Source organism: Lineus longissimus, chromosome 8, assembly GCF_910592395.1.
Source record: "Lineus longissimus chromosome 8, tnLinLong1.2, whole genome shotgun sequence".
In the NCBI taxonomy this organism is placed as follows: domain Eukaryota; kingdom Metazoa; phylum Nemertea; class Pilidiophora; order Heteronemertea; family Lineidae; genus Lineus; species Lineus longissimus.
The window spans coordinates 20,448,258-20,474,087 of NC_088315.1; the positions used below are offsets into that span (position 1 = coordinate 20,448,258).

The 25,830-nt window shown below is 42.6% G+C and overlaps 1 protein-coding gene and 1 long non-coding RNA gene across 2 annotated transcripts; both read left to right on the top strand.

The window, feature by feature from the left end:
• Nucleotides 1–4,733: 4,733 nt before the first annotated feature.
• Nucleotides 4,734–17,576, top strand: LOC135493023 (uncharacterized). Its single transcript, XM_064779774.1, has 22 exons — nt 4,734–4,848; nt 5,220–5,450; nt 5,793–6,020; nt 6,338–6,556; nt 6,927–7,202; nt 7,409–7,489; nt 7,814–7,920; nt 8,130–8,197; nt 8,717–8,892; nt 9,264–9,494; nt 9,837–10,064; nt 10,382–10,600; nt 10,971–11,246; nt 11,446–11,526; nt 13,300–13,530; nt 13,871–14,098; nt 14,407–14,625; nt 14,981–15,271; nt 15,487–15,567; nt 16,234–16,464; nt 16,805–17,032; nt 17,350–17,576. Exons 1-22 carry the CDS (start codon nt 4,734–4,736, stop codon nt 17,574–17,576), a joined length of 4,272 nt encoding a protein of 1,423 aa, XP_064635844.1.
• A 429-nt stretch (nt 17,577–18,005) lies between these two features.
• Nucleotides 18,006–19,027, top strand: LOC135492044 (uncharacterized). The gene is made up of 3 exons (XR_010448016.1): nt 18,006–18,072; nt 18,543–18,601; nt 18,875–19,027. It is a non-coding gene; the product is annotated as an uncharacterized LOC135492044 (long non-coding RNA).
• Nucleotides 19,028–25,830: the final 6,803 nt, after the last annotated feature.

The following is a 25,830-nucleotide window of genomic DNA, read 5'->3' on the forward strand; positions in this document are numbered from 1 at the left end:
ACAGTTATAATCGGTGAATTATCCTGTTGACAAATATCCTTTTCAGTTGATGAACGGTTACAAAGACTCTCCTATGGGTAACAAGATCAGCAAAATCAATATTGTCGGCTTCAAGTAAGTTGGATATTTTTGCGAGTTTTAAGTCAATGCGCAATGATTCAGATGTGTTGTCCTCTTCATGAAACAAGCCATTTGTAAATAACGTTCCATCATCGTTATCTCTATGTTCAGCGGTTCCCTTTGGAGCCTCCTGTTTTCATAATAGAGAATGTGATAGGGGGAGGCTTTAACTCAATGTCACCAAGGTGATCTGTTGAAAGAAATACAGTCTTTTGTGGTTGATTCGTCGAACTTTGAAGATACTGTTGTATGATGCATATCGCAAGAAGTTTTAAGATAAAATGCTAGTTCTCATCAATTAGTTTTATTGTGGCTGTAAACTGCACGGCGTCTGTTAGAACCATTATTAAACATTCTGCTGCCTGCTCTCGATTCACACACAACACACGTCAAGTCATGCCATGGGCCAGTGACATCAGAAATACATTTCATTAGCAATCTTTATTAGATTCACAAACAAAGCGCTCAATATATCTGTGTTTTTTCATTTCTTTTACTTGCCAATACTTATAGGGAAGGAAGTATAGTGGTTCTAGTTCAGATAGAATTCACTGCGAGTTTGACTGAGGACGACATGCAAACTATCAATAGTGATAGCATTGCTCAGACCCTGTATAACTTTGCTAAAGATGAACCACTTCCTGCCGATCTTGCAGTAGAAGTAGAGTCCATTTCCGTTTCTAAACCAGGTAAGCAATAACATACAGCCCGAAAATACGATTTTATGGTAAATTAGCTAACTTTACATTTCATTTACATTATTCATCACTTTCATTATTTTGTGTCTGCGTGGTATTTTTGGACTGAAGCCTAATACGAGGGTTTGTCACCTCTAAGTAAGACCTGGTGTTGGATGGGTAAAGCATCATCCAATCCAAAGCTTACTTGGAAGTTCTCCAGGAATCTGAGATATTACTTTTCGCCTTGTCTTCTCCAATAGTTGAATAATTGAACCATGTACGTCATTGTCCAAGGTGCTATAGTTCTGAAAATCTTCAAGACGAAGCCAAATCTGTCAATTTTGTCTATCTATCTATCAATGCTTATTGTCCTTGAACAGCTGTTAACCTAGCGGAGAACAAGCCAACAAACCAATTTGATGACCTAGATGGTGTTGACAGATCTCACTATGCAGTGGACGGGGATCGGGGACAGATGTACCACGAAGACGGGTGTACGCATACTCTCTTCAACGCCCAGGACACCTCCAACAACAACTGGTGGTCGGTTGACCTTGAAAGTAACGCACGTGTGGCGATGGTTGTGCTCTATAATCGTGGAGACTGCTGTGGTAGGTACACAGCCGCAGTGACTGTATACATGACATTTGAATTATTGTACTACCTGTTTTCAGAATCAAGCTTCACGCTTAGGCGACCTCCTTTCAGTTTTTCTCCTTCAACGCCAGGCCTAGGATCAGTTTTGTGACCCAACCTGGTGATTTAGCGGGTCCGTTCCGATGAACTCCTCTTCAGTATGTTCCTTTCTAAGAAGTTTGAGTCATTTGAAGTTTCCACTTTGGAATTGCACAGGGTAACAGATTAAATTTAAACGAAATTTAGATAAAATTTCATATCCTTGTTTGATGAATATGTTTCAATTTCTACACAATTTTGAACTTTTTATGCCCAGGGTCCAGATTAGCTGATTTCGACATCGTTGTTACGAAAACGGCTCCAGTGAAAGGCCAAAAACTCGAGTACACCCCCTCCGATGTTTGCTTCCACAAAGATGGCGGACTTGAGACAGGAGCAGTGCTAACTGTCCCATGTTTGAAGCGTGGCAAATATCTGGCAGTAGTGAGATCAAGGGAGGAGCCGCTGACGTTGTGTGAGGTCGAAGTTTACGAGGTTCCACCTGGTAAGATACCTGAGTAACATGGCACCCTCCGTCCCTGATTCTGTCATCCACTGTTAGCCATTATGATCAAGCAAGTAGTTGCATAAACAGAGCCTGCGAAAGAGTCCGGGGGACGAGGTACAGCCACCTGACTACGGTGGATCCTTCAATGTGCCTCATGAAAAGAATCTGATGCAAATAACAGAACCGTAATTATCTTTAACGTCAATCAAAAATATTCATGAGCATATACCTTTGAAAAACGGCGATGCTCAAGGGAAATTTATTAGGTTTGTTCGACAGCTTTTTTGAGGATACGACTCTACCTTGTTCTTCAGGTTATGGTCACCGTACTGGAGACTGCAGTGGCGGCGACATCAAGAAAGTTGAAGGACCAAGTGTTGGCGAGTGTGCGAGGGAGTGTAATCTATTAGCCAACTGTAAGGGCTTCTTGTTCAACGACCAGGGCACCGGTAGTTACTGCTGGCTGAAAAGTGGCGAGTGTACAACACTGACTTATACGAGTACCACCAATTACCACTTCTTCAGCAAAATAGGTGAGTGAATCCTAACCGTGGATGCAGAGCTAGTAGACTCATTGTAGACTCTGATTCTTTGATCCGACACCGAGGTGGTGTGTCTTACTAGAATGGTCTCAAGTAGATTGCCGGACTGTTCGGATGGTGAAGCAGAGGGATGTATATTTGGCGCAAAAAGAGGCCCTATGAGTAGAATACACAAAAACTAAAACACATGTAGCATAGTCAATGGAATTATTTATTTTCACAAACAACTTCAAATTAGTTTATAATTCGATATATGGAAAAACTTGTAAGAATGTCTTTTCACAAAGTGGCCTTTTGAGGACAAAGCCACAAGCTGAATGTTCACATCAACCAAACGTTTATACAGTCAAGTTACTTTCAGACGTTCGACTGGTGAAGTCACCCGATGGACATTATCAAATCACAAGCCTCGACGATGCAGAGGATTACTGCAGTAACTATGCCCCAGGTTGGAAGGTGGCGTCCTACGCCGAGATGATGGCAGCATTCGACTTGGGCTATGAATATTGTAGCTGTGGATGGCTTTCAGATGGCAGAGCTGGTTATGTTATGCAGGAGTGGCGCACTGGATGTGGTGCTCGAGGTTACAGCTTCTGCGGATCCAGGGGGCGCTACAACACTTATTGCACCTCCGCAGGTAAGGAAAAACAAATTAGTTCTTAAGGGTAACTTTGTGCACACCCAAATTCTGTTAGTTTTTAAGCCTTGTAGTTTTATGATGTAGCCTTTTAGACATGAATTGGGATGGGGAGGGAGGGGGGCTAAGCGGGATTATCTTGTATACAATCTTTTGTCTGTAGCACATGAAGGAGTAAAAAGGTAACGTTTTTTTTACTTCAGCAACAATAGAAGCAACAACGCCAATTCCAACAACGACTCCCTTCCAAATAACAACAACCACCACAGCTTCCCCATCAGCAGGTTAGTGGGCCTTAATCTTAAGCAAGGATGAGAGAACGACCGAGGTCAAGGAAATCCACATGTTTTTGTTGGCCTTTTTGGCTACTTTTAGTTAAATTAATAGACACCGGTAAACAAATCCACCGGTGCAATTTGAGATGAGTTTAGGGGAACACAATGGGTTGTAATTGTTAAAGTAGTGCATCCCTTGCCGTGACCTGGGTGTTAGTTGAGAGAGAAACCAGACTAACCTGATACTAGTACATCAGTGGGCAACGTTAGAAAAACTTAATAAAAGCTTTCAAACAATATAAGCTTCAATTGACAAACAAATTTTCTTTTCAGGGCCCGTTTTCGACCTTTCATTTATACTGAATAACGACTTTACAGAAGATCTAAAGGATCCAAGTAGCCAAGCATACAAGGATTTGGCAGAAAGGGTTGTGGCAATGGTGGGTGTGCAGAGGTGGATTAGTAATACATCCTCTATCCTACCACATAGACAGCTGAGAATGTCGATATTTAAGCTGGCATACCCGTCAGCAGAATGTAACTTGCCAAATATCAAAATAGCAAATAGCAAACGGCATTAAGCATGTTCGGATAGAACTTTCAACAGTTATAATCGGTGAATTATCCTATTGACAAATATCCTTTTCAGTTGATGAAGGGTTACAAAGACTCTCCTATGGGTAACAAGATCAGCAAAATCAATATTGTCGGCTTCAAGTAAGTTGGATATTTTTGCGAGTTTTAAGTCAATGCGCAATGATTCAGATGTGTTGTCCTCTTCATGAAACAAGCCATTTGTAAATAACGTTCCATCATCGTTATCTCTATGTTCAGCGGTTCCCTTTGGAGCCTCCTGTTTTCATAATAGAGAATGTGATAGGGGGAGGCTTTAACTCAATGTCACCAAGGTGATCTGTTGAAAGAAATACAGTCTTTTGTGGATGATTCGTCGAACTTTGAAGATACTGTTGTATGATGCATATAGCAAGAAGTTTTAAAATTAAATGCTAGTTCTCATCAATTAGTTTTATTGTGGCTGTAAACTGCACGGCGTCTGTTAGAACCAGTATTAAACATTCTGCTGCCTGCTCTCGATTCACACACAACACACGTCAAGTCATGCCATGGGCCAGTGACATCAGAAATACATTTTATTAGCAATCTTTATTAGATTCACAAACAAAGCGCTCAATATATCTGTGTTTCTCATTTCTTTTACTTGCCAATACTTATAGGGAAGGAAGTATAGTGGTTCTAGTTCAGATAGAATTCGCTGCGAGTTTGACTGAGGACGACATGCAAACTATCAATAGTGATAGCATTGCTCAGACCCTGTATAACTTTGCTAAAGATGAACCACTTCCTGCCGATCTTGCAGTTGAAGTAGAGTCCATTTCCGTTTCTAAACCAGGTAAGCAATAACATACAGCCCCAAATTACAATTTTATGGTAAATTAGCTAACTTTACATTTCATTTACATTATTCATCACTTTCATTATTTTGGGTCTGCGTGGTATTTTTGGACTGAAGCCTAATACGAGGGTTTGTCACCTCTAAGTAAGACCTGGTGTTGGATGGGTAAAGCATCATCCAATCCAAAGCTTACGTGGAAGTTCTCCAGGAATCTGAGATATCACTTTTCGCCTTGTCTTCTCCAATAGTTGAATAATTGAACCATGTACGTCATTGTCCAAGGTGCTATAGTTCTGAAAATCTTCAAGACGAAGCCAAATCTGTCAATTTTGTCTATCTATCTATCAATGCTTATTGTCCTTGAACAGCTGTTAACCTAGCGGAGAACAAGCCAACAAACCAATTTGATGACCTAGATGGTGTTGACAGATCTCACTATGCAGTGGACGGGGATCGGGGACAGATGTACCACGAAGACGGGTGTACGCATACTCTCTTCAACGCCCAGGACACCTCCAACAACAACTGGTGGTCGGTTGACCTTGAAAGTAACGCACGTGTGGCGATGGTTGTGCTCTATAATCGTGGAGACTGCTGTGGTAGGTACACAGCCCGCAGTGACTGCATACATGACATTTGAATTATTGTACTACCTGTTTTCAGAATCAAGCTTCACGCTTAGGCGACCTCCTTTCAGTTCTTCTCCTTCAACGCCAGGCCTAGGATCAGTTTTGTGACCCAACCTGGTGATTTAGCGGGTCCGTTCCGATGAACTCCTCTTCAGTATGTTCCTTTCTAAGAAGTTTGAGTCATTTGAAGTTTCCACTTTGGAATTGCACAGGGTAACAGATTAAATTTAAACGAAATTTAGATAAAATTTCGTATCCTTGTTTGATGAATATGTTTCAATTTCTACACAATTTTGAACTTTTTATGCCCAGGGTCCAGATTAGCTGATTTCGACATCGTTGTTACGAAAACGGCTCCAGTGAAAGGCCAAAAACTCGAGTACACCCCCTCCGATGTTTGCTTCCACAAAGATGGCGGACTTGAGACAGGAGCAGTGCTAACTGTCCCATGTTTGAAGCGTGGCAAATATCTGGCAGTTGTGAGATCAAGGGAGGAGCCGCTGACGTTGTGTGAGGTCGAAGTTTACGAGGTTCCACCTGGTAAGATACCTGAGTAACATGGCATCCTCCGTCCCTGATTCTGTCATCCACTGTTAGCCATTATGATCAAGCAAGTAGTTGCAAAAACAGAGCCTGCGAAAGAGTCCGGGGGACGAGGTACAGCCACCTGACTACGGTGGATCCTTCAATGTGCCTCATGAAAAGAATCTGATGCAAATAACAGAACCGTAATTATCTTTAACGTCAATCAAAAATATTCATGAGCATATACCTTTGAAAAACGGCGATGCTCAAGGGAAATTTATTAGGTTTGTTCGACAGCTTTTTTGAGGACACGACTCTACCTTGTTCTTCAGGTTATGGTCACCGTACTGGAGACTGCAGTGGCGGCGACATCAAGAAAGTTGAAGGGCCAAGTGTTGGCGAGTGTGCGAGGGAGTGTAATCTATTAGCCAACTGTAAGGGCTTCATGTTCAACGACCAGGGCACCGGTAGTTACTGTTGGCTGAAAAGTGGCGAGTGTACAACACTGACTTATACGAGTACCACCAATTACCACTTCTTCAGCAAAATAGGTGAGTGAATCCTAACCGTGGATGCAGAGCTAGTAGACTCATTGTAGACTCTGATTCTTTGATCCGACACCGAGGTGGTGTGTCTTACTAGAATGGTCTCAAGTAGATTGCCGGACTGTTCGGATGGTGAAGCAGAGGGATGTATATTTGGCGCAAAAAGAGGCCCTATGAGTAGAATACACAAAAACTAAAACACATGTAGCATAGTCAATGGAATTATTTATTTTCACAAACAACTTCAAATTAGTTTATAATTCTATATATGGAAAAACTTGTAAGAATGTCTTTTCACAAATTGGCCTTTTGAGGACAAAGCCACAAGCTAAATGTTCACATCAACCAAACGTTTATACAGTCAAGTTACTTTCAGACGTTCGACTGGTGAAGTCACCCGATGGACATTATCAAATCACAAGCCTCGACGATGCAGAGGATTACTGCAGTAACTATGCCCCAGGTTGGAAGGTGGCGTCCTACGCCGAGATGATGGCAGCATTCGACTTGGGCTATGAATATTGTAGCTGTGGATGGCTTTCTGATGGCAGAGCTGGTTATGTTATGCAGGAGTGGCGCACTGGATGTGGTGCTCGAGGTTACAGCTTCTGCGGATCCAGGGGGCGCTACAACACTTATTGCACCTCCGCAGGTAAGGAAAAACAAATTAGTTCTAAATGGTAATTTTGTGCACACCCAAATTCGGTTAGTTTTTAAACCTTGAAGTTTTATGATGTAGCCTTTTAGACATGAATTGGGATGGGGAGGGAGGGGGGGGGCTAAGCGGGATTATCTTTCATACAATCTTTTGTCTATAGCACACGAAGGAGTAAAAAGGTAACGTTTTTTTTATTTCAGCAACAATAGAAGCAACAACGCCAATACCAACAACGACTCCCTTCCAAATAACAACAACCACAACAGCTTCCCCATCAGCAGGTTAGTGGGCCTTAATCTTAAGCAAGGATGAGAGAACGACCGAGGTCAAGGAAATCCACATGTTTTTGTTGGCCTTTTTGGCTACTTTTAGTTAAATTAATAGACACTGGTAAACAAATCCACCGGTGCAATTTGAGATGAGTTTAGGGGAACACAATGGGTTGTAATTGTTAAAGTAGTGCATCCCTTGCCGTGACCTGGGTGTTAGTTGAGAGAGAAACCAGACTAACCTGATACTAGTACATCAGTGGGCAACGTTAGAAAAACTTAATAAAAGCTTTCAAACAATATAAGCTTCAATTGACAAACAAATTTTCTTTTCAGGGCCCGTTTTCGACCTTTCATTTATACTGAATACCGACTTTACAGAAGATCTAAAGGATCCAAGTAGCCAAGCATATAAGGATTTGGCAGAAAGGGTTGTGGCAATGGTGGGTGTGCAGAGGTGGATTAGTAATACATCCTCTATCCTACCACATAGACAGCTGAGAATGTCGATATTTAAGCTGGCATACCCGTCAGCAGAATGTAACTTGCCAAATATCAAAATAGCAAATAGCAAACGGCATTAGGCATGTTCGGATAGAACTTTCAACAGTTGTAATCGGTGAATTATCCTATTGACAAATATCATTTTCAGTTGATGAAGGGTTACAAAGACTCTCCTATGGGTAACAAGATCAGCAAAATCAATATTGTCGGCTTCAAGTAAGTTGGATATTTTTGCGAGTTTTATGTCAATGCGCAATGATTCAGATGTGTTGTCCTCTTCATGAAACAAGCCATTTGTAAATAACGTTCCATCATCGTTATCTCTATGTTCAGCGGGTTCCCTTTGGAGCCTCCTGTTTTCATAATAGAGAATGTGATAGGGGGAGGCTTTAACTCAATGTCACCAAGGTGATCTGTTGAAAGAAATACAGTCTTTTGTGGTTGATTCGTCGAACTTTGAAGATACTGTTGTATGATGCATATCGCAAGAAGTTTTAAGATTAAATGCTAGTTCTCATCAATTAGTTTTATTGTGGCTGTAAACTGCACGGCGTCTGTTAGAACCATTATTAAACATTCTGCTGCCTGCTCTCGATTCACACACAACACACGTCAAGTCATGCCATGGGCCAGTGACATCAGAAATACATTTTATTAGCAATCTTTATTAGATTCACAAACAAAGCGCTCAATATATCTGTGTTTCTCATTTCTTTTACTTGCCAATACTTATAGGGAAGGAAGTATAGTGGTTCTAGTTCAGATAGAATTCACTGCGAGTTTGACTGAGGACGACATGCAAACTATCAATAGTGATAGCATTGCTCAGACCCTGTATAACTTTGCTAAAGATGAACCACTTCCTGCCGATCTTGCAGTAGAAGTAGAGTCCATTTCCGTTTCTAAACCAGGTAAGCAATAACATACAGCCCCAAATTACGATTTTATGGTAAATTAGCTAACTTTACATTTCATTTACATTATTCATCACTTTCATTATTTTGGGTCTGCGTGGTATTTTTGGACTGAAGCCTAATACGAGGGTTTGTCACCTCTAAGTAAGACCTGGTGTTGGATGGGTAAAGCATCATCCAATCCAAAGCTTACTTGGAAGTTCTCCAGGAATCTGAGATATCACTTTTCGCCTTGTCTTCTCCAATAGTTGAATAATTGAACCATGTACGTCATTGTCCAAGGTGCTATAGTTCTGAAAATCTTCAAGACGAAGCCAAATCTGTCAATTTTGTCTATCTATCTATCAATGCTTATTGTCCTTGAACAGCTGTTAACCTAGCGGAGAACAAGCCAACAAACCAATTTGATGACCTAGATGGTGTTGACAGATCTCACTATGCAGTGGACGGGGATCGGGGACAGATGTACCACGAAGACGGGTGTACGCATACTCTCTTCAACGCCCAGGACACCTCCAACAACAACTGGTGGTCGGTTGACCTTGAAAGTAACGCACGTGTGGCGATGGTTGTGCTCTATAATCGTGGAGACTGCTGTGGTAGGTACACAGCCCGCAGTGACTGCATACATGACATTTGAATTATTGTACTACCTGTTTTCAGAATCAAGCTTCACGCTTAGGCGACCTCCTTTCAGTTCTTCTCCTTCAACGCCAGGCCTAGGATCAGTTTTGTGACCCAACCTGGTGATTTAGCGGGTCCGTTCCGATGAACTCCTCTTCAGTATGTTCCTTTCTAAGAAGTTTGAGTCATTTGAAGTTTCCACTTTGGAATTGCACAGGGTAACAGATTAAATTTAAACGAAATTTAGATAAAATTTCATATCCTTGTTTGATGAATATGTTTCAATTTCTACACAATTTTGAACTTTTTATGCCCAGGGTCCAGATTAGCTGATTTCGACATCGTTGTTACGAAAACGGCTCCAGTGAAAGGCCAAAAACTCGAGTACACCCCGTCCGATGTTTGCTTCCACAAAGATGGCGGACTTGAGACAGGAGCAGTGCTAACTGTCCCATGTTTGAAGCGTGGCAAATATCTGGCAGTTGTGAGATCAAGGGAGGAGCCGCTGACGTTGTGTGAGGTCGAAGTTTACGAGGCTCCACCTGGTAAGATACCTGAGTAACATGGCATCCTCCGTCCCTGATTCTGTCATCCACTGTTAGCCATTATGATCAAGCAAGTAGTTGCATAAACAAAGCCTGCGAAAGAGTCCGGGGGACGAGGTACAGCCACCTGACTACGGTGGATCCTTCAATGTGCCTCATGAAAAGAATCTGATGCAAATAACAGAACCGTAATTATCTTTAACGTCAATCAAAAATATTCATGAGCATATACCTTTGAAAAACGGCGATGCTCAAGGGAAATTTATTAGGTTTGTTCGACAGCTTTTTTGAGGACACGACTCTACCTTGTTCTTCAGGTTATGGTCACCGTACTGGAGACTGCAGTGGCGGCGACATCAAGAAAGTTGAAGGACCAAGTGTTGGCGAGTGTGCGAGGGAGTGTAATCTATTAGCCAACTGTAAGGGCTTCATGTTCAACGACCAGGGCACCGGTAGTTACTGTTGGCTGAAAAGTGGCGAGTGTACAACACTGACTTATACGAGTACCACCAATTACCACTTCTTCAGCAAAATAGGTGAGTGAATCCTAACCGTGGATGCAGAGCTAGTAGACTCATTGTAGACTCTGATTCTTTGATCCGACACCGAGGTGGTGTGTCTTACTAGAATGGTCTCAAGTAGATTGCCGGATTGTTCGGATGGTGAAGCAGAGGGATGTATATTTGGCGCAAAAAGAGGCCCTATGAGTAGAATACACAAAAACTAAAACACATGTAGCATAGTCAATGGAATTATTTATTTTCACAAACAACTTCAAATTAGTTTATAATTCGATATATGGAAAAACTTGTAAGAATGTCTTTTCACAAATTGGCCTTTTGAGGACAAAGCCACAAGCTGAATGTTCACATCAACCAAACGTTTATACAGTCAAGTTACTTTCAGACGTTCGACTGGTGAAGTCACCCGATGGACATTATCAAATCACAAGCCTCGACGATGCAGAGGATTACTGCAGTAACTATGCCCCAGGTTGGAAGGTGGCGTCCTACGCCGAGATGATGGCAGCATTCGACTTGGGCTATGAATATTGTAGCTGTGGATGGCTTTCTGATGGCAGAGCTGGTTATGTTATGCAGGAGTGGCGCACTGGATGTGGTGCTCGAGGTTACAGCTTCTGCGGATCCAGGGGGCGCTACAACACTTATTGCACCTCCGCAGGTAAGGAAAAACAAATTAGTTCTTAAGGGTAACTTTGTGCACACCCAAATTCTGTTAGTTTTTAAGCCTTGTAGTTTTATGATGTAGCCTTTTAGACATGAATTGGGATGGGGAGGGAGGGGGGGGGGGCTAATCTTTCATACAATCTTTTGTCTGTAGCACACGAAGGAGTAAAAAGGTAACGTTTTTTTTACTTCAGCAACAATAGAAGCAACAACGCCAATACCAACAACGACTCCCTTCCAAATAACAACAACCACAACAGCTTCCCCATCAGCAGGTTAGTGGGCCTTAATCTTAAGCAAGGATGAGAGAACGACCGAGGTCAAGGAAATCCACATGTTTTTGTTGGCCTTTTTGGCTACTTTTAGTTAAATTAATAGACACCGGTAAACAAATCCACCGGTGCAATTTGAGATGAGTTTAGGGGAACACAATGGGTTGTAATTGTTAAAGTAGTGCATCCCTTGCCGTGACCTGGGTGTTAGTTGAGAGAGAAACCAGACTAACCTGATACTAGTACATCAGTGGGCAACGTTAGAAAAACTTAATAAAAGCTTTCAAACAATATAAGCTTCAATTGACAAACAAATTTTCTTTTCAGGGCCCGTTTTCGACCTTTCATTTATACTGAATACCGACTTTACAGAAGATCTAAAGGATCCAAGTAGCCAAGCATATAAGGATTTGGCAGAAAGGGTTGTGGCAATGGTGGGTGTGCAGAGGTGGATTAGTAATACATCCTCTATCCTACCACATAGACAGCTGAGAATGTCGATATTTAAGCTGGCATACCCGTCAGCAGAATGTAACTTGCCAAATATCAAAATAGCAAATAGCAAACGGCATTAGGCATGTTCGGATAGAACTTTCAACAGTTATAATCGGTGAATTATCCTATTGACAAATATCCTTTTCAGTTGATGAACGGTTACAAAGACTCTCCTATGGGTAACAAGATCAGCAAAATCAATATTGTCGGCTTCAAGTAAGTTGGATATTTTTGCGAGTTTTAAGTCAATGCGCAATGATTCAGATGTGTTGTCCTCTTCATGAAACAAGCCATTTGTAAATAACGTTCCATCATCGTTATCTCTATGTTCAGCGGTTCCCTTTGGAGCCTCCTGTTTTCATAATAGAGAATGTGATAGGGGGAGGCTTTAACTCAATGTCACCAAGGTGATCTGTTGAAAGAAATACAGTCTTTTGTGGTTGATTCGTCGAACTTTGAAGATACTGTTGTATGATGCATATAGCAAGAAGTTTTAAGATAAAATGCTAGTTCTCATCAATTAGTTTTATTGTGGCTGTAAACTGCACGGCGTCTGTTAGAACCATTATTAAACATTCTGCTGCCTGCTCTCGATTCACACACAACACACGTCAAGTCATGCCATGGGCCAGTGACATCAGAAATACATTTTATTAGCAATCTTTATTAGATTCACAAACAAAGCGCTCAATATATCTGTGTTTCTCATTTCTTTTACTTGCCAATACTTATAGGGAAGGAAGTATAGTGGTTCTAGTTCAGATAGAATTCGCTGCGAGTTTGACTGAGGACGACATGCAAACTATCAATAGTGATAGCATTGCTCAGACGCTGTATAACTTTGCTAAAGATGAACCACTTCCTGCCGATCTTGCAGTAGAAGTAGAGTCCATTTCCGTTTCTAAACCAGGTAAGCAATAACGTACAGCCCGAAAATACGATTTTATGGTAAATTAGCTAACTTTACATTTCATTTATATTATTCATCACTTTCATTATTTTGGGTCTGCGTGGTATTTTTGGACTGAAGCCTAATATGAGGGTTTGTCACCTCTAAGTAAGACCTGGTGTTGGATGGGTAAAGCATCATCCAATCCAAAGCTTACGTGGAAGTTCTCCAGGAATCTGAGATATCACTTTTCGCCTTGTCTTCTCCAATAGTTGAACAATTGAACCATGTACGTCATTGTCCAAGGTGCTATAGTTCTGAAAATCTTCAAGACGAAGCCAAATCTGTCAATTTTGTCTATCTATCTATCAATGCTTATTGTCCTTGAACAGCTGTTAACCTTGCGGAGAACAAGCCAACAAACCAATTTGATGACCTAGATGGTGTTGACAGATCTCACTATGCAGTGGACGGGGATCGGGGACAGATGTACCACGAAGACGGGTGTACGCATACTCTCTTCAACGCCCTGGACACCTCCAACAACAACTGGTGGTCGGTTGACCTTGAAAGTAACGCACGTGTGGCGATGGTTGTGCTCTATAATCGTGGAGACTGCTGTGGTAGGTACACAGCCCGCAGTGACTGCATACATGACATTTGAATTATTGTACTACCTGTTTTCAGAATCAAGCTTCACGCTTAGGCGACCTCTTTTCAGTTTATCTCTTTCAACGACAGGCCTAGGATCAGTTTTGTGACCCAACCTGGTGATTTAGCGGGTCCGTTCCGATGAACCCCCTTCAGTATGTTCCTTTCTAAGAAGTTGAGTCATTTGAAGTTTCCACTTTGGAATTGCACAAGGTAACAGATTAAATTTGAACGAAATTTAGATAACATTTCATATCCTTGTGTGATGAATATGTTGCAATTTCTACACAATTTTGAACTTTTTATGCCCAGGGTCCAGATTAGCTGATTTCGACATCGTTGTTACGAAAACGGCTCCAGTAAAAGGCCAAAAACTCGAGTACACCCCCTCCGATGTTTGCTTCCACAAAGATGGCGGACTTGAGACAGGAGCAGTGCTAACTGTCCCATGTTTGAAGCGTGGCAAATATCTAGCAGTTGTGAGATCAAGGGAGGAGCCGCTGACGTTGTGTGAGGTCGAAGTTTACGAGGCTCCACCTGGTAAGATACCTGAGGAACATGGCATCCTCCGTCCCTGATTCTGTCATCCACTGTTAGCCATTATGATCAAGCAAGTAGTTGCAAAAACAGAGCCTGCGACAGAATCCGGGGGACGAGGTACAGCCACCTGACTACGGTGGATCCTTCAATGTGCCTCATGAAAAGAATCTGATGCAAATAACAGAACCGTAATCATCTTTAACGTCAACCAAAAATATTCATGAGCATATACCTTTGAAAAACGGCGATCCTCAAGGGAGGTTTGTTCGACAGCTTTTTTGAGGATACGACTCTACCTTGTTCTTCAGGTTATGGTCACCGTACTGGAGACTGCAGTGGCGGCGACATCAAGAAAGTTGAAGGGCCAAGTGTTGGCGAGTGTGCGAGGGAGTGTAATCTATTAGCCAACTGTAAGGGCTTCTTGTTCAACGACCAGGGCACCGGTAGTTACTGTTGGCTGAAAAGTGGCGAGTGTACAACACTGACTTATACGAGTACCACCAATTACCACTTCTTCAGCAAAATAGGTGAGTGAATCCTTAACCGTGGATGCAGAGCTAGTAGACTCATTGTAGACTCTGATTCTTTGATCCGACACTGAGGTGGTGTGTCTTACTAGAATGGTCTCAAGTAGATTGCCGGACTGTTCGGATGGTGAAGCAGAGGGATGTATATTTGGCGCAAAAAGAGGCCCTATGAGTAGAATACACAAAAACTAAAACACATGTACTAAGTCAATGGAATTATTTATTTTCACAAACAACTTCAAATTAGTTTATAATTCGATATATGGAAAAACTTGTAAGAATGTCTTTTCACAAATTGGCCTTTTGAGGACAAAGCCACAAGCTGAATGTTCACATCAACCAAACGTTTATACAGTCAAGTTACTTTCAGACGTTCGACTGGTGAAGTCACCCGATGGACATTATCAAATCACAAGCCTCGACGATGCAGAGGATTACTGCAGTAACTATGCCCCAGGTTGGAAGGTGGCGTCCTACGCCGAGATGATGGCAGCATTCGACTTGGGCTATGAATATTGTAGCTGTGGATGGCTTTCTGATGGCAGAGCTGGTTATGTTATGCAGGAGTGGCGCACTGGATGTGGTGCTCGAGGTTACAGCTTCTGCGGATCCAGGGGGCGCTACAACACTTATTGCACCTCCGCAGGTAAGGAAAAACAAATTACATGTAGTTCTTAATGGTAATTTTATGCACACCCAAATTCTGTTAGTTTTTAAGCCTTGAAGTTTTATGATGTAGCCTTTTAGATATGAATTGGGATGGGGAGGGAGGGGGGGGGGGGGCTAAGCGGGATTATCTTTCATACAATCTTTTGTCTATAGCACACGAAGGAGTAAAAAGTAACGTTTTTTTTACTTCAGCAACAATAGAAGCAACAACGCTAATACCAACAACGACTCCCTTCCAAATAACAACAACCACAACAGCTTCCCCATCAGCAGGTTAGTGGGCCTTAATCTTAAGCAAGGATGAGAGAACGACCAAGGTCAAGGAAATCCACATGTTTTTGTTGGCCTTTTTGGCTACTTTTAGTTAAATTAAAAGACACCGGTAAACAAATCCACCGGTGCAATTTGAGATGAGTTTAGGGGAACACAATGGGTTGTAATTGTTAAAGTAGTGCATCCCTTGCCGTGACCTGGGTGTTAGTTGAGACCCTGTATAACTTTGCTAAAGATGAACCACTTCCTGCCGATCTTGCAGTAGAAGTAGAGTCCATTTCCGTTTCTAAACCAGGTAAGCAATAACATACAGCCCGAAAATACGATTTTATGGTAAATTAGCTAACTTTACATTTCATTTACATTATTCATCACTTTCATTATTTTGGGTCTGCGTGGTATTTTTGGACTGAAGCCTAATACGAGGGTTTGTCACCTCTAAGTAAGACCTGGTGTTGGATGGGTAAAGCATCATCCAATCCAAAGCTTACTTGAAAGTTCTCCAGGAATCTGAGATATCACTTTTCGCCTTGTCTTCTCCAATAGTTGAATAATTGAACCATGTACGTCATTGTCCAAGGTGCTATAGTTCTGAAAATCTTCAAGACGAAGCCAAATCTGTCAATTTTGTCTATCTATCTATCAATGCTTATTGTCCTTGAATAGCTGTTAACCTTGCGGAGAACAAGCCAACAAACCAATTTGATGACCTAGATGGTGTTGACAGATCTCACTATGCAGTGGACGGGGATCGGGGACAGATGTACCACGAAGACGGGTGTACGCATACTCTCTTCAACGCCCAGGACACCTCCAACAACAACTGGTGGTCGGTTGACCTTGAAAGTAACGCACGTGTGGCGATGGTTGTGCTCTATAATCGTGGAGACTGCTGTGGTAGGTACACAGCCGCAGTGACTGCATACATGACATTTGAATTATTGTACTACCTGTTTTCAGAATCAAGCTTCACGCTTAGGCGACCTCCTTTCAGTTTTTCTCCTTCAACGCCAGGCCTAGGATCAGTTTTGTGACCCAACTTGGTGATTTAGCGGGTCCGTTCCGATGAACTCCCCTTCAGTATGTTCCTTTCTAAGAAGTTGAGTCATTTGAAGTTTCCACTTTGGAATTGCACAAGGTAACAGATTAAATTTGAACGAAATTTAGATAAAATTTCATGTCCTTGTTTGATGAATATGTTGCAATTTCTACACAATTTTGAACTTTTTATGCCCAGGGTCCAGATTAGCTGATTTCGACATCGTTGTTACGAAAACGGCTCCAGTGAAAGGCCAAAAACTCGAGTACACCCCCTCCGATGTTTGCTTCCACAAAGATGGCGGACTTGAGACAGGAGCAGTGCTAACTGTCCCATGTTTGAAGCGTGGCAAATATCTGGCAGTTGTGAGATCAAGGGAGGAGCCGCTGACGTTGTGTGAGGTCGAAGTTTACGAGGCTCCAACTGGTAAGATACCTGAGTGACATGGCATCCTCCGTCCCTGATTCTGTCATCCACTGTTAGCCATTATGATCAAGCAAGTAGTTGCATAAACAGAGCCTGCGAAAGAGTCCGGGGGACGAGGTACAGCCACCTGACTACGGTGGATCCTTCAATGTGCCTCATGAAAAGAATCTGATGCAAATAACAGAACCGTAATCATCTTTAACGTCAACCAAAAATATTCATGAGCATATACCTTTGAAAAACGGCGATGCTCAAGGGAAATTTATAAGGTTTGTTCGACAGCTTTTTTGAGGATACGACTCTACCTTGTTCTTCAGGTTATGGTCACCGTACTGGAGACTGCAGTGGCGGCGACATCAAGAAAGTTGAAGGACCAAGTGTTGGCGAGTGTGCGAGGGAGTGTAATCTATTAGCCAACTGTAAGGGCTTCATGTTCAACGACCAGGGCACCGGTAGTTACTGCTGGCTGAAAAGTGGCGAGTGTACCACACTGACTTATACGAGTACCACCACTTACCACTTCTTCAGCAAAATAGGTGAGTGAATCCTTAACTGTCAGCACAGAGATAGTTGACTCATTTTAGTTTGGACGACCTGTATTTGAATTTGAATAGACTGCAGGTAGGCCTACTTTTATCATACAGTTTATGTACACTCTTAAAACAAAGCGATTGTGACCTTTTTGAAAGAGTTTAAGGTTTTACAGCCCGCACAAATGCAACCCCTAGACGTCTTTGCCCCTGATTGTTTTGGAGTAGTGCAAAAGCGCAATGGAAAGCTAACTGTGTTTGAGGAATTGTATCCTATTTGATGCACGGGTGACTCGTGTTATGTGTCCCTCCCCCCCCCCCCCCCCCCCCATGGTCGTATTCTTGTGGCATGTCATCAGATGACGATCCGCATTGCTTCATCAATCACTTTGATCGATTTCAGAGCCGTCATTCGAGGTCTCCTTTAAACTCAACCAGATCTTCACGAATGAGTTGAGCAATCCTGATTCGGAGGCCTATAAGGCATTAGCTGCACTGGTTATGAACATGGTGAGAATTCGGCTTATTTCGAAGCCAGAGCGCAATGTTCGTTAGGGTACAAATCGTCATGTTACAGAATGCAATGTACTCTTGTTTAGATACAGTGATGACGTTTCCACTATAATTGCGATTTGATTTAATTTATCAGTAAGAATGAAATTAGTGAAAATAATCTACATGTAGTTGGGAATGCCTTGACTGGGATTCGAACCACAGATCTGATTGCTTGTCAACTGCTCCACCAGTTGATCTATTGCGATTGCAAAGATATTCGCAAAAATACTTGTGCTGATAGCTTAAACGTTCCAGTTATTCCGTGTTGGTATCTGTACATGATACGTCTTCTGCATGCCACCTCTAGATATTCAAAAGCCCATAATATGGCAAGCTTTTTCTGTTTTGCTCATAGTCCCGGCTATCATCGTTACATTGTACATTCAGCTGCCTCTCTAACATTTCAAAGCTTTGTTTTTCTTCAGATGTTGAATGCCTACCAGAACAATCCATATATTGGAAAAATTTCAATTCAGGGTTTCAAGTAAGTTGGATCATTCACCATAGGATGTCGTTAGAATCGTTAACATTGGCAACTTAAAGTCAACGTACGTGTACATCAACCGTCATGTACACTATCACATAAAGCATAAAGAAGCACGGGTAGTGAAGAACAACGATAATATCCGCAAGTTTCAAGTTCGCTATCTAGTTATAGCCTCTATAAAAACACTTTAACAAATGTACCTGGATGGCTCACAATTATCAACTTCTCCTTCTCCCTCTTTCATAATTTAATGATTCTGTCATATTTCAGGGCAGGAAGTGTTATTGTAGCGACAAAAGTGGAACTTGCGGATGGTGTTACGGCGGAGGCTGCGAACGGCATCAGTAGCGAAAGTATTGCTGCCACCTTGGTTGACTTTGTTAAAGATGACCCATCTGCCGCCAATCTTGGTGTTGATGCAGGTTCCATTGTTGTCAAAGGTAAGATGTCTAGTCTTGTCATGGCTCTCTTACACCTTTTTTTTACATAAACCTTAGATAACATCAGATTGCATGACGATTGTTGCAAAAATGAGATATTTCTTACGAGGTACATATTGTTAATCGAATTAATGCAAATTTTTCGATTAAAATGCAAATTTTGTTTTTCTAAATACATTTTCAGAATGCTTCTAAATAGATAATGGTAGACGCCCTCTTTATATGTAGCAGTATATCAATAAAAAAAATGTATATCGAAAAAGAGGAAAGTTTAGGACACCAATAATATATTTTCTACATTTCTCTCAATAGAAAGCAGTGATATTGAAAACGTAACACCTGGAGTCACCGAATCCGCGATGGAAACCACAACACCTGGAGTCACCAAATCCATGATGGAAACCACAACACCTGAAGTCACCGAATCCGGGATGGAAACAACAACACCTGGACTCACCAAATCCGTGATGGAAACCACAACACCTGGAGTCACCAAATCCGTGATGGAAACCACAACACCTGGACTCACCAAATCCATGATGGAAACGACAACACCTGGAGTCACCAAATCCGGGATGGAAACCACAACACATGGAGTCACCGAATCTGTGATGGAAACAACAACACCTGGACTCACCAAATCCATGATGGAAACCACAACACCTGGACTGACCGAATCCGGGATGGAAACAACAACACCTGGAGTCACCAAATCTGTGATGGAAACAACAACACCTGGACTCACCAAATCCATGATGGAAACCACAACACCTGGAGTCACCGAATCCGGGATGGAAACAACAACACCTGGACTCACCAAATCCTTGATGGAAACTACAACACCTGGAGTCACCGAATCCGGGATGGAAACAACAACACCTGGACTCACCAAATCCGTGATGGAAACCACAACACCTGGAGCCACCAAATCCGTGATGGAAACCACAACACCTGGACTCACCAAATCCGTGATGGAAACCACAACACTTGGACTCACCAATTCCGTGATGGAAACCACAACACATGGAGCCACCAAATCTGTGATGGAAACCACAACACCTGGAGCCACCAAATCCGTGATGGAAACCACAACACCTGGAGTCACCAAATCCGTGATGGAAACCACAACACCTGGAGTCACCAAATCCGTGATGGAAACCACAACACCTGGAGCCACCAAATCCGTGATGGAAACCACAACACATGGAGTCACCAAATCCGTGATGGAAACCACAACACATGGAGCCACCAAATCCGTGATGGAAACTACAACACCTGGAGTCACCAAATCCGTGATGGAAACCACAACACCTGGAGTCACCAAATCCGTGATGGAAACCACAACACATGGAGTCACCGAATCTGTGATGGAAACCACAACACCTGGAGTCACCAAATCTGTGATGGAAACCACAACACATGGAGCCACCAAATCCGTGATGGAAACCACAACACCTGGACTCACCAAATCCGTGATGGAAACCACAACACCTGGAGTCACCAAATCCGTGATGGAAACCACAACATATGGAGTCACCGAATTTGTGATGGAAACCACAACACCTGGAGTCACCAATTCCGTGATGGAAACCACAACACCTGGAGTCACCAAATCCGTGATGGAAACCACAACACCTGGAGTCACCAAATCCGTGATGGAAACCACAACATATGGAGTCACCGAATCTGTGATGGAAACCACAACACCTGGAGTCACCAAATCTGTGATGGAAACCACAACACATGGAGCCACCGAATCTATGATGGAAACCACAACACCTGGAGTCACCAAATCTGTGATGGAAACCACAACACCTGGAGTCACCAAATCCGTGATGGAAAAAACAACACATGGAGTCACCGAATCTGTGATGGAAACCACAACACCTGGAGTCACCAAATCTGTGATGGAAACCACAACACATGGAGCCACCAAATCCGTGATGGAAACCACAACAGATAGAGTGACAACACTTCGAATGGAAACTACTACCTTAGCAAGTACGTATCCTCTAAGATGTGCTTGTCTACACTTCCTGATTAGGGAACGCCCGATCAAATGGCCTGTACTCTACATGCTTAGAAATTCTGAATTGAATCCACTTAATGAGTGGACGGCACCGCATGCAACAGGTTGAGAGAGGTTGGAGTCATTCACTTTGTTTTTTATGACGCGTTGTCCAAATTCCACTAAGTCTAATCCAGCAGACTTCAAAGTTTCACATGAAACAAGATATTTTGTATTTTCTTTGTAAAACCGTGATAAACCAAAATGCTATTTACTGGTGAAATTGTCCTTATGGGTCTCACTATCCGGTCATTAAACTAGGGCAAGTTGGAATTCCTTTTGGTAATTGCATGCGCGAGACCAATACACGTTGGCCCTGCAGCGCCATTCCCAAGTATTTGAAAATTGGAACAGCTCGTGTTCAGCGTATTTTCTTGTGGCTTAGGTAGGAGATAGAAATTCCAATTGCCGTAGTGCAGTACTTAAGCAAGCGAATTCGCTGAAACTTGGAATTTATAGTATTTGCATAACGCAAAGGAATTGTTGAAATTTATATTCAGTATGTTTAGATTTAAAACTTAATTTTCACATTTTTAAACGAATGGAATACGCCTTCAAGGTGATGCCCTGGCAGAGGTGATTAATTATCAAATTCTGTTCACATTTACAGAGCCATCCTTTGACGTTTCGTTTAAATTGAAGAAGAATTTTACAAAAGATTTGGAGGATCCAAGTTCTGAGGCTTATAAGGAACTCGCAGCAAAGATGATGGATATGGTAAGAACAATATCTGGATGATTTGCAGAAGTGATCATCATCAAATATGGCCGACACTAAGCTTTCAAATGCTAATTTTGACGAATGTACATGTTTTGTACATAACCTTATCACTTCGTTCATTGTTACCGTCAAATCTGTCTAATTAAAGTTCATCATGCCCATGCATTATTTATTCCAGTTGATAAACGCGTACAAGAATAATCCATCTGTTGGAGCAGTTTCAATCATTGGATTCAAGTAAGTAAAATGCTGACTGCATTGTAGACCTACCAGAACCTTACAGGGTGCGCTAAATTGGCGGGAAATTTTAGCAAATTGAGCGCGGCCAACCAAGTGTTAACTCGCGTATGCATTGCTCCACGCAACACGGCGAGATAGCGTGACATTTGGTTGGTCAATCGCTGCAGTTTACGCCGAAGTTTACTGGTATTCTTGTCTTAACAGTTAAAGGGACAACTTGGGCGAGAGATCAAGATGGCCAGGAGGACAATGTCTCTACGCACCGCCAGATCTAGCATCATACTCATGCATATCTCTAATGATTTTCGTTCATGTTGCGAGGACCTTTATATTCCGTTCCTGACCATCCTGAGATCAGGTTTTTGCTATTCTCCTACCTTGAAATATCGAGAGGCGGAGTATATTTAAAACCACCGATTACGTCAGGGTGGTTCTTGAATATTGCGCAGTTTTAATAATTTTCCAATGATCTTGTTCGGAGAAGCTGCGGTACTGCTGGAAGCCATTTTTGTATAAACAAACCATGATATCTCATGCTTGAGTTTTCCCCTTAATAGATCGTTGTTTTCCCGTTTTTCAGGGAGGGCAGCATCATCGTAATATCAAAGGTGGAACTCGCGGAAAATGTGACAGCAGACGATGCGAAATCGATCGACAGTGAAAGCGTGGCTTCAACTTTGGTGGAGTTTGTTAAAAATGACCCTCAGGTAGCTGCTGATTTGGGCATTGATACGGAATCTATTTCTGTTAAAGGTAAGTCAGTACTTATGTCGGGAGCGACCAAGGAAAGTTTCACAACTCTATAAGAGATAGACGAATGACAAAACTCAAAGTAGGCAAATATATTTTATCGGCAGCGGCTGAAGAGTTCTCTGATTTCTCTTGCTGCTAATGAATCAGAGTGTCGCGTCGGTGGGGAGTTTTTGCAAATCACCCGAAATGCCAACGTGAACGCCTATCTCATTGTTTTACCATCTGATAACGAAGTCAAACAATGGGAGCCTCTGACGCCTGCTGTCTGGAAGCTGAGCAATGTCAATAGATTGAGGGTCAAGATGGGGAACTGTAGTCAGCCAAAGTTCACCAGCATCATCTCTTAAAATGAACTTCCTAACTTGCTGTTTGCAGCTGTCCTTCCAACACAACCACCCCGTCCAACCCCTCTCGAAAGTAAGTAAACATCTTTTAGCATTTTACCCGTTTGATATTGAGAATGGAAGAATTTGAGTAACTAAAGTTAATAAAGGGCAAGGAAACAGATTGCAAAAGGTAATAAATTACGCTTAATCAAGTCAAACTAACAGAACAAATTTTTATTTATGAATTGTCTTGTTTTCAGCCGTCACACCCGAGCCTTCAACCGAAAGTCCTCAAATGACAACTTTCTCCTCAGCAGGGTCAGGTAAGTAATCAATCCACACATGAGAGATCTGGGGATTCACTCGCAAAAATAGAGGTTTTGAGCTTCTGAAAAACTATTTATGTTTTTTTCAGCCAACACTAAACATGCAACCGGTTGAGGAAATATTATTAACACCACAATCCCTTGCCTAGTTTGTATTCAAAACGTTCCATAAACCAGATTTCTTGGCAAAACGCTCCGCATCATTGATGCATTTCTACTTAGTTTTTAAAAGACTGTATCATACATGCCATGTTGACATTGAATTGTAACTTGTTTCAGCTGGGACATCGACGATACGAATTTGGCTCCCGATCTTGATGGTAATCTTGGTGCTTCTTCTGATTGCTGTGATAGGACTGATGACGTTTTGCATACTCAAGAAAAAACACCCAGCCCACAAATATCAACATTATCGAGGAGAAAAGTAAGTCTGAGAGTCATTTGGCCAACTCCATCCAGCAACCTGTAGGCCTATAGCACATCAGTTCGACTGGTGAAGCCGCAGGAAGTTTGAAGGGAAAGGTTTAGTCAAAGACACTTTCACAGATTCCATCATCCAACAGAACTCAACTGGCTATCGTCATCAAGAATCTGGGTATGCCCTTCAAAAACTTTGGACATTCAGGGAAAATGAATGTTCTAAAGTACGTTTTCTATGTTCTTGTTTCAGTGAGTATGAGAGTGATCGGGCCAGTGTGGCATCGTCTAAAGTCTAGACTGATATCATCCAATCTTCTGCGATATTCTACCTACAATCACCGACAGACTCGCCCGCCTGGTTCTGCCCCACAGAGGCGACTCACTCTGGACGATTGAGGAGTGGACGAAATTCAAAATGCAGTGGCCCATGATTGTAAATATATTGTTGGCGTCATCTGCGTGTAAATAGTCAATGACATTTTATTAAAGGCCACAATCATTATCCATTGCCTTCATTAATGTTATATATTGTCAATTATTTTAAAAGCTCGGAGATATACACATTTATATTTTGTAATAATGCAATGTACAGGTAATACTTTTGACAATAAAGGATGTGAGTTTCACAAAAGCTATAGTTTTCGCTTGCTGTACGTGGCCCTATATCAGGAAACAGGAGTGTGTGCAATCAAAGGCATTTACGGAAATAGGGGGTCAAAACAGTCGGAGTATGAACATTTCTTCAGCTTGGCATGCCAATCAGTATTCGGATCAATCAATTATGCACCTCTGCCAACTGTCTGGCTGCGATGGTCTCGGCTCTCTCACCGTTTTGGTAATACAGTGGAGGTGGTGACTGGTTGTGACCGTCTCTCATCTGTCGCCGTTTTGTCCTTGCGTTTTGTCTATGCGGGGGAGTTGCCAGGCCCGATTCGCTCTATATTTGTCACTGCCTTTTCTCTGCAGCGCCCGATTTGGTCTTATTGTAACCATTTTCGACTCCCCTCTCCCCCTCACCACCACCACCGCACCGTGGTTGCAAGACGGTGGACAGGCACCCGGCCCAATTCAGTCTGATTGTGACCGACACCTCTCTAAAAAAGATAGTGGTGGTGTCATGCCAAATATTGGCTGGTTGTGCCTCATCTCTCCCGCCGTGGTTGCAATACGGTGAAGGTGCCAGACCCTGTTTGAGTCCGGCTGCGACTGTCCCAGTTCTCTCACCAGGCCATGTCGACCTAATGGTGAAGCTCGCAGGTGTGATTCGGTCTTGTTGTGACTCTCTGATCCCTCGTGCCAAGCCATTGTCTTGATGGGTTCGAGCATCTTTGACATTGCTAAGCTTCCAAACAAGGCTCGTCATTGACGATCGCTGTCTGGTTGTAACCGATCTACCCCCCCCCCCCCCCCCCCCCACCGAACCGTGGTTGCAAGACGGTGGACAGGCGCCCGGTCCAATTCAGTCTTGATTGTGACCGACACTTCTCTCAAAAAGACGGTGGAGGTGTCATGCCAAATATTGGCTGGTTGTGCCACATCTCTCCCTTCGCGCATACATTTTGCCATGGAATTTAACCATGATAATGTGTTGTACCTCCGTAGCCGCCCCTACAAGAGGAGGGGAGCTACGGAGGTTATGCCGCTGGAAGTTCGGTATGGTTTCGATGGTAGTCACAGCGGATGGTCAAAGGCATGTTCTGAGAGAGTGGTAAAACTATTCCAATGGCATTCAACCTTCTCGTGTTCAATCACACACCTACCCAAGTAAGGGTAGGGATGGGATACGACACTGGCTATTAAGTGTTGGAAGACGCATATATATTGCCATGGGATTTAACCATAGTGTGCTGTACTCCATCCCTACCCAAGTCAGGGTAGGGATGTGGTCCGCCTTAGAATAGCAGCTACCCATCGGTGGAGTTGTCGGGCAAAA

What these genes read in the sequence shown, in the direction of transcription:
- LOC135493023 (XM_064779774.1), top strand. Translation starts at nt 4,734, where the DNA reads ATGCAAACTATCAATAGTGATAGCATTGCTCAGACCCTGTATAACTTT. An exon ending in CATTTCCGTTTCTAAACCAG is followed by an intron (nt 4,849 to 5,219) that starts GTAAGCAATAAC and finishes GTCCTTGAACAG; the next exon opens with CTGTTAACCTAGCGGAGAAC. An exon ending in CATTTCCGTTTCTAAACCAG is followed by an intron (nt 8,893 to 9,263) that starts GTAAGCAATAAC and finishes GTCCTTGAACAG; the next exon opens with CTGTTAACCTAGCGGAGAAC.